Consider the following 9,675-nt stretch of genomic DNA (forward strand, 5'->3'; position numbering starts at 1 on the left):
AACTAAATTTTTAGTCTATACAGCAGAGGGCACTAGTGATATTGAATTGACTGTAGAGTTGCTATTTTGATACTAGAAAAATGAAAAAAATAATACTTAGAAGACAAAGAGGTGTCAACAAGGACTAAAGAATCTGGTTGATGGTCTGTATTCCATGTGTGGGCTTGTAAAGCTAAGCCTTTGGTGTTTCTAGCATAAATAGGAATTGAATAGCAAATTACTCTAGTACAGAGCTCCAGATGGATCTTTATGTAAAGCCCATTAAAATATTTCCATAACACCATTCAAGGCTTTAAATTAATTTTCCACGGTTATTTTGTGCTGGCTAATTTTTTTTTCCAGGGTGTTTCCAAGATATTTATGATTGAAAATTGCCCTGATATGAAATACCTGCATTAAGGGTTCCTGATTATTTAAGCTTTGAGCCCTGAAAAACAGCCAATATAAAAGAAAGGATCTTTTTACTACATTCTTTCAGCCACCAGGAATCTTATTGCCATATTTCAGCCTCATGCAAACCTCAGTAGCTGGAAGTGAGGATTAACAAGGTATTGCCTAGTACATTTTCTGCTGGTCATGGTCACATTTTGGATCATCATCTCCCCTGTACCTTAGCAGCACCAAGTCCACTTAGTGTGGTCTTGTCCTAAAAACAGGAGGCATTTTGCTTGCTGTACTAACAAAGAACAAGGTAAAAAGACAAGTAATATAAATAAGTCCAAAGTTAAATCAAATGCGGCTGCAAAAGCGAAGATTTGCTCTGACTGCCTCCTGAAAAATGCTGCAGAGGGATGGAAATATAGATATTCTGTACTTATATATTAAGCAAGGTCTGGCTTAGACACAGAAAGATCAAACATACCAATACATGTGAAAACATATCTAGAACTTTGTATTCACATATCACAAAATGTCACAAATCCTGTCTTCAGAATTAGACTCAGAGAAGCTATCAATTAGTCAGTAACCAAACTTGTATTTGAAGTGTGCACAGATTTGAATTTTACAGAAACCTGTCAGTGTCAGATTTCCCTGGAGGTCTTTGATAGATGGTTGTACTGAGGCATATGTTTGATTGAGACATCCCTAGCACAGGACTAGGGAGAACAGTAAATGTAAAAGCCACAGGCGATTTTGGCTCAAGGAAAAAGCTGTTCCTTGTGAATGATTCATTGTTTCAGTCAATACCCAAAAATAGGAAGGATATAGGGAATTTATAATAAGAAGATAAAAGCATTTCTTTCAAAATCTTTTTGCAACTGAGACACGTAAACACTTTGGTTTGGGTTAGACATTTACTGATCAGTCTCATAACTGGGTAATTTATTTGTTGTAATAATGTACTCAAGTAAAATGATTTTTTTTCCCCCCATGGAGCATATGTGTAGTGATGAAAAGGGAAGATTTTCTGGATGAAGAACTAGGTAAAGGAAATGTTGGGAGACACCCTCAGGTTCAAGTAATTGGAACAGGAGGAAAGTGCCTTGGAGTACTTGCAGCATGGCTTGGGATCATCAGCTTCACGGAGGCTAGAAAAGAGCAGCTGAAGGGACTTGGTGCATTCAGAGCCTGATGTTGAGGGTGCTTGCTCTCCCATGGCCTTTCTTATTTCTCTGAATATTTTTGTTCTATGAATGTTGTAGTTTCTGGTCCTTCAGGAAATCCAGGATACAGGATTGAGACCAGACAATAACAAAAAAGAAAGATAGAGAAACTGGATGACATTCTACAAAGCTGGTCTTTAGGTAGTGAATTGGTCTGAGAAGATTCCTGTGCTTCTGCAAGCCCAACATGCTGCCTGTGCCTCACCAGCCTTGTACACAAGGATAACTGGCAGCTTGAAGGCAGATATAGCAGTCTGTGTTCTCATGCCAGTTTCAGTGAAGACGAAAATATTGCGCCAGTGCAATGGTTAAATAATTAGTTTGTTGTGTTTCTGTGTCTGTTTTATTACTTGTTAATGGAATTCATTATTCAGTCCAAGTCCTTAGGGTAGAAGTTTTAGAAGAATTTTGAAAATAAGAAAAGAAAAACAAATTACTGCACAAAAAAACCAAAAATTAAAGAAAGGGTGACAAAAATGCAAAAATGCTAATACAATCACATTAACTATCACAGATGATGGTTAATTACTATTCCGCAACAAAATTCATGGATCACAGTCCTAACTAAGAACCCTAAAATTGATATTAGGCTCTAATAGAATTCTTTTGACTGCAACAGCAGGTTTTCTTTGTAACTGTGTAGAAGGATGGGAACTATGGCCTTTTCCCCTGCTTTTTGAATATAGTTTTACTGCAGATGGACTTTTGCAAGCAAACTTGAATTTTAGTTGCTGGAATGCTTCTCCATACATCCTGTTCAGCACTCTGAAGAGATAAGTGACCTTGTGAGCCTGCAGTGAAAAGGAAGGTGTGTAGAGCAGAGACCCCTCATCTAGTCTAGTACATGATCCTGAAGCTGATGTTCAGGAGTGCAGGTGTTGGCAGAGGGAAGGAATGGAGGGGTGGGAGCAGTAACATTTAACACTACAGCCACAGGGTTCTCCAGAGCCATGGAACAGAAGTGTAAGCTGCAGAGAGAGAAATGACTTGCTCAAGGTTGCAAAACACATTAGTTTCATGAATCTTTCATAACAAGAATAATGTTTTATAAAAAGCACATATAGAGAGATCAAATGTACAGATATAGCCCAGAATTTCTAGTTTCCTTCACAGTTTTTAAACCATTCTATTGGCTTTTTCTGTAGTAAATTATTAAAAATGAGATGAGAACACTTGCTAGCTCTGAACCCTTATAACAGGGGTTTTTTTTAAATGCAGAAATGAATTCTCAAAAACACATTGTCTGAATATACAATTAAAAAAAAAGTGTTTCATTAAATGAATTTCTGTGAGATGAAAGTTAATATATTTTCCTGGTTTGGTGATTTTTTTTTGTTTGTTTGTTTGTTTGGTTTTTTTTTTAAAGAAGGTCTCTATTTTTTACAAAAAATGAATCATTTTGGAGCCTGGAGTGGAAAACTGTTGCCTTATGGTATTTTGTTTTAATGAATATATATGTACTATCCATCTGGGTGCTCTGGGTTATAAATATGCTTTAAGCTTGCTGTAATTTCTAAGACTTCACTTTTGGCTGATTTATAAGAAATTTCATTAATCTCGGCAACAGAGGAATCTTGAACTGAGCAGCAGATTGAAAATGAACCGAAGGCTGGGGACTATAAAAACTGCCATACATGAATCAGTACTGAAGTTCTTGAAACGGTAATGATCATTTGTAGTGTGAAGGTCTTTTTTCCCTTTGCAGTAAGAATTTTTTGAGAGTTTTTTCAAGGTGCCAATGAAACTGCCAACCCTGCAGCTACAGGGATATTTTTCAGCATTCAAATAAATGGCTATTCTCATTTCTGTGTTCAGTACACATTTGCTAATGAGTGTTTCTCTGCTGCTGGTGCCAAACAAAAGAATTGAAGAGGCCATATCATTAAATTGTATGATGCTCAGTATGCTTCTTTGTTTTAATTTTTAATTTTTTTTTAAAATCATCTGCATGACACAGTTTTAGAGACTTACTTCTAGTTAAACTCTGATTCAGGAATCATGTTTGTATAGCCAGAGATTTTTACCTATACCAGAAACTTGCTTTTCATATTATCTGTTCTCTTGCAATATGTAAAAAAGGTTAACACTTTGAATAGTCTGTTAATTCCTATCTTAGTAGATTCCTATGTTGCTAACTTTTGCCTTTGGAGATGCTTGTCCTTTCTTTCAACTCTCCCCTGAGTTACATTTCTTTTAGGTATTCATTGTGATTGAACTTCTTATCTGCCATCCACCTGTATACACTGTACATTGGAATGTGCAGGAGAACTAACGCATGGCTATTTCTTATCTCATTGCCAGTTGCAGCTGACATACATATCTGTACGGAAAAGTAATATTAGAAATTCTATACCTGTTCTCACTATCGAATTTCAAGAAATTGGTAGAGTTGACTGAAAGGACTTGAAAAGCCTTTGTTGAGAGAACACAATTATTTGAGATTAATTTAATGTTCTCTTTCTCATTTCTTCCTTTCTTTCAGACGATTCAAGCTCCAGAAGGACCAACACCAAATAAATTATGAATGTTGAACAAGATGACCTTACATCCACAGCAGATAATGATAGGTCCTAGGTTTAACAGGGCCCTATTTGACCCCCTGCTTGTGGTGCTGTTGGCTCTTCAGCTTCTTGTGGTGGCTGGTCTAGTGAGGGCTCAAACTTGCCCTTCTGTCTGCTCCTGCAGCAACCAGTTCAGTAAAGTGATTTGTGTACGGAAAAATCTTAGAGACGTGCCAGACGGCATCTCCACCAACACCCGGCTACTCAATCTCCATGAGAACCAGATTCAAATCATTAAAGTTAATAGCTTCAAGCATCTGACGCACCTAGAAATCCTGCAGCTCAGCAGGAATCACATCAGAACAATTGAAATAGGGGCTTTCAATGGTCTGGCCAATCTCAACACTTTGGAACTCTTTGACAATCGTCTGACCACTATCCCAAATGGGGCTTTTGTATACCTATCAAAACTGAAGGAACTGTGGTTGAGAAACAACCCCATTGAGAGCATCCCTTCTTATGCTTTTAACAGAATCCCTTCTCTCCGGAGGTTGGATTTGGGGGAATTGAAAAGGCTTTCATACATCTCAGAAGGTGCCTTTGAAGGTCTGTCCAACTTGAGGTATTTGAACCTTGCCATGTGCAATCTTCGAGAGATTCCTAACCTTACTCCGCTTGTAAAACTGGATGAGTTAGATCTTTCTGGGAATCATCTGACTGCCATCCGGCCAGGTTCTTTCCAAGGGTTGATGCATCTTCAGAAATTGTGGATGATACAGTCCCAGATTCAAGTGATAGAAAGGAATGCTTTTGATAACCTTCAGTCACTTGTAGAGATCAACCTGGCACATAACAATCTAACACTACTGCCTCATGACCTGTTCACACCGCTCCGCCTAGAAAGGATCCACTTGCATCACAATCCTTGGAACTGCAACTGTGATATCCTTTGGCTCAGCTGGTGGATTAAAGACAAGGCACCCTCCAACACTGCATGCTGTGCCCGTTGCCACACGCCCCCCAGTTTAAAAGGAAGGTACATTGGTGAGCTGGATCTGAATTACTTCACATGTTATGCTCCAGTCATAGTGGAGCCACCAGCAGACCTCAACGTCACAGAAGGCATGGCTGCAGAGATGAAATGCCGGGCATCGACCTCCCTGACCTCTGTATCTTGGATTACTCCAAATGGATCTGTAATGACACATGGGGCATACAGAGTTCGGATTGCTGTGCTCAGTGATGGCACATTAAATTTTACCAAGGTAACTGTGCAAGACACGGGTTTGTACACATGCATGGTGAGTAACTCTGTTGGGAATACCACGGCTTCTGCCACGCTGAATGTGACCGCCCTGGATAACCCTGGTTACACGTACTTTTCAACTGTCACGGTAGAGACTGTGGAACCTTCTCAGGATGAGGCACAGACCACAGAGCAGGTTGGGCCCACACCAGTTACCAACTGGGAAACCATTAACATGACAACCTCACTCACTCCACAGAGCACAAGATCAACAGAAAAAACGTTCACCATTCCTGTGACGGACGCAAACAACGGGATCCCAGGAATAGATGAGGTTATGAAGACTACCAAAATCATAATTGGTTGTTTTGTGGCTATCACTCTCATGGCTGCTGTGATGCTGGTAATTTTCTACAAAATGAGGAAACAGCATCACCGGCAGAGCCATCACGCTCCAACACGGACTGTAGAGATCATTAATGTGGATGATGAGCTTACAGGTGACACACCCATAGAGAGTCATTTGCCCATGCCAGCAATAGAGCATGAGCACTTAAATCACTATAACTCTTATAAATCTCCTTTCAACCACACAACAACAGTTAACACAATAAATTCAATACACAGTTCAGTGCATGAACCGTTATTGATCCGAATGAACTCGAAAGACAATGTTCAAGAGACTCAAATCTAAAACATTTATGACATTAAGGGGTGGGGTGGGGGGACAACAAAAGATGGTTTATAAAACAAATGACACAAATGACTGGGCTAAATCTACTGTTTCAAAAGTGTCTTTACAAAGAAAAAGAAATTTATTTATTAAAAATTCTATTGTGATCTAAAGAAGACAAAATTATGTGTATTCCTCAGAACCTGTTTTTGCTGCAGTTATTTACCCTCCTCGTTCCCGTTTTCCTGCCCAACCTACCCTGACTCCCATTTGCCATATTTTTCATAGGAGATCTTGATTCCCTAAAAGAACTGATCTAGGAAATTTTGTAAGAATTCTGTTACACTTTGGGAATTTTTATGGTGAATTCTAGTGGTGAGATTCGGTCTATTTTGTCACTTTCTCTTTTTTCTTTTGTTTTCTCATGCCCTTTTTGAAATTTTTCAACAGAGAATGGAGTAATAACAGTAACTTTGCAAATGAGAAAAATAAGTAAACCTTTTTTTCTCCATGTAATGATTTGCTCTGTACTTACCGAAAGCACCATTCTGTGAAAAAAAAAAATGGAAAAAAAGTAAAAAAAAATCAAACCAAAAATTAATTTACTTGTGAAAACCTATAAAACCCATGATCTTTTACGCAATTCTAGAACCAGAATTTGTAGTTCAAACACTAAACTAAGATTATAAATAAAATATTGGTTTTTTTCTGTACTTGGATATAGCTCATTCTTAGTGTGGCTTTAAACATCAAAAGTTTGTTAAAATTCCTATGATAATCTGCTCTGATGGTCCAAAACACAATCACTTTAAAGAGAATAATTAAATAATTTTGGATCATTACTGAAGGATATCACAGTTTTTGTTTTAGTTTGTGAAAACAGCATACTGGCAAACAAGGATGTTTGTTTTCTAATGCAAGATTGAGATTGTTCCTTCTAATGGTGTGTGCAATTATCTCTATTATATCACAAGATGCTTTTCACAATGCCAGAAAAAGTTTTGCAAGGAACTTCAGTTGCCCCTGAATTTATTAGACAAAACTAAAAACTTTTTTCTGTTTTTTATTATTTATAACTGTCAATAAGAAAATTCGTCTTTATATCAAAGCTAGTGGTTTCCAGTTCAGTTGTTCTGGGACTTCTAGGCACAAACATGAAAGAAGCTTAGCCATAATAATACCTGTAATAAGAGCTGTATCCCTATGTGCAAAATCAAATCAACATGCTCTTCATGGAGTAAATCACAGGAAAAAAATCTGAGGATTTTGGTTTAAAGAATAGAAAGAACAAAGTCACATAAATCAGAGGATATTTTAAGTTACTGTAATTTGCACGACAATTAGACTCCCTGTAGAGTACCCAGTTACCATTAATTTAAACTCAGACTCATGTACCAATGGGAAATGCACACCCTCTGCCTTTCTGCTTATATACATTCTCTGGATTTACCTTATTGGTGTAGGACTGGTGTATACTGTGCTTGCTGAAAGCTAAAAGGAAAGCTTTCCATAAGAAAACCCACTTCAGGACATTGTGTTCTTCCAAGCAGAAGTTCTGCCAAATTAAACTTTATGCATTGGCAGCTGAACAGAAGCATTTTAAGATTATTCAAATTAGGACAAAAAAAAGAATCTTATGTATAATTTCTGAATGCCTTTTCACCTGTTTTCTTTCTTAACCACCCTTACTGAGGGTTTCTGGGGCCTTGTGCCAGGTAAACAAAATTCTTAGCAAAATCTGTTTGGATCTTTCTAGTATGGAACACTATGCAGGATGAAGACCTCACTGAAAAATATACTTCTATTCTGTAAGTTTAAGATGGAATTCCGATAGGTTGAGGAGCTAAACATCTCCTGTTAGATGCACAGTTCTCAAGGTTGCAAGTGAATGTTGTAGTACAAAGGCCTGATTTAAAGAGGACACAGTGGAGATAGGTGACAATGAATCACACCCTGCAAGGAGTCTGATAAGTATAATACCAAATGAAACCCAAAGTTCTATAACAATCTCTAAGAAACATTTGGCAAGGCATTATCCTTTGATGTGCTACATGAAAAATAATACCTACTCAAAGGGAATTTTAATAGGGGGCAAAGATGGACCTGAATGTAAAATATTGCAGCTGTGATTCTTAGGTTTGCCTGTTTCTTCAAAATGCAATCGAGTATTTCATTGGTGATTTCTTTTCAACATTGTGATAGATTCTGTACAAAACTACTACAGTTGCACGTTCCTATGTGTTCTTTACCCACCTGGCTAGGAGCAGTCTGCCCATGGCCAATGTTAATCTGAAAATTGAAAAAAAATCTATTCAGGAAACCTAAATCTGGACTATTTAAATCTGTAATTAATGGATTTATGTTAACAAATTATGACTACACTAACCAATATTTGTGAAAGCAGTTATGGTCAACATAGTTTTATAAGCACATAGTATTTTACTAACCCCTAAAATAGGTTAGTAAGAGGCCTATAAGAAAATAGATATAGTTATTGTCAAGTACAACACTGGGTCAGTGACAACCTTTGATCCTTTTTTCAGTAATACAAAATACTATCAGTGACTGTTTTAAACAATATATTCATTCTTACTGAGTGTTAATTCAGTTTTATTGGCTAATCAAAAAACCAGATATTTCTGCTTGCTGATAATAATCATAAAGGAACATCATTGGGGTGTGTTTGGTTGGGTAAGTATATATCTGTTACATGTCAGTCATATTCGTTATGATTTTCCCACCATGTTCCCTATCCTTCTTGGAACCACAGATACTATTTCTGATTCCTTCCTACTTCTACAAAACACTCAGTACTTTTGCAGCTGAATTCAATACCAGAGTTAGCAAAGATCAGAGTTTAAATTATGAACTGAGCTCTGTAATAAAGTGAAAGGAGTGCCGTGATCTCGTTTTGATGCTCAAATCACATGCCAATGCCTCCTGTTACTGCTCCAGAGACAACAATGTTAAGAAATAAGCCTCTATCTCCTGTATGACAGAGCATAACCGACAGAAATTCTAATGAAATTTCTCTTTTAGGTGACCACATTGTGTGTGATGTAAAGCGATTGTGCAAAAAAATTTGTGCTCTTGATTATGATCTATCACTTTCTAGTGGGCTCGTGAGAAATGATGAATTGCTCTTCAGTTCATTTGATGGAGTTTGAAGATGTTTATCTGCTGTCCTGTACAAGCAGAAATTGCAAAGCATTTTCTTTCTGGAATTTTCATCAAGTCTTGCAAATCTTGCCATATGCAGAAATAACAGGCATAAAAGCAAACCAAGTCAGTTCCATTCAATCCATCATAGAAGATGGACATTTTATTTTCCTTCCAAAAGGGCTAAATGTATGAAAAGTAATAGATTAATTGTATTTTTTGCTAAAATATTCTAACACATTAAAAATTATATTTAATTGTTTCAAGATTCCCTGTCCCCACTGATACAGTTAAATCACAGAATTAGAGAAAAGACAGGTAAATTAATATTGTACTTTATTATACCATCTTTGTAGTCTTATGAAAATGTTTCATAACAGCTGTTACAAGCTTTTATATGTCAGGTAGACCATTAGTATTGTCTTTTCAATGGGGGGCATAGAAAATCTCTACAACTTTTTCACCCCTCTCTAAAGGTTATATACCATTTTT

The 9,675-nt window shown here is 37.1% G+C and overlaps 1 protein-coding gene across 3 annotated transcripts in view; it reads left to right on the forward strand.

The window, feature by feature from the left end:
• The window catches only part of LRRC4C (leucine rich repeat containing 4C), a 90,888-nt gene extending 84,151 nt beyond the window's left edge, over positions 1–6,737 (forward strand). For 2 of the 3 annotated variants that reach the window (XM_031055681.1, XM_005419482.2), the window contains one exon: positions 4,087–6,737. In XM_031055681.1, the coding sequence (XP_030911541.1) occupies positions 4,129–6,045 (1,917 nt within the window). In that variant the 5' untranslated portion in view covers positions 4,087–4,128 and the 3' untranslated portion in view covers positions 6,046–6,737. The remainder of the gene's footprint in view (positions 1–4,086) is intronic. The other variant, XM_031055682.1, reaches the window with a different exon arrangement.
• Positions 6,738–9,675: the final 2,938 nt, after the last annotated feature.

Source organism: Geospiza fortis, unplaced genomic scaffold (genome assembly GCF_000277835.1).
Source record: "Geospiza fortis unplaced genomic scaffold, GeoFor_1.0 scaffold66, whole genome shotgun sequence".
NCBI classification, from domain to species: Eukaryota; Metazoa; Chordata; class Aves; order Passeriformes; family Thraupidae; genus Geospiza; species Geospiza fortis.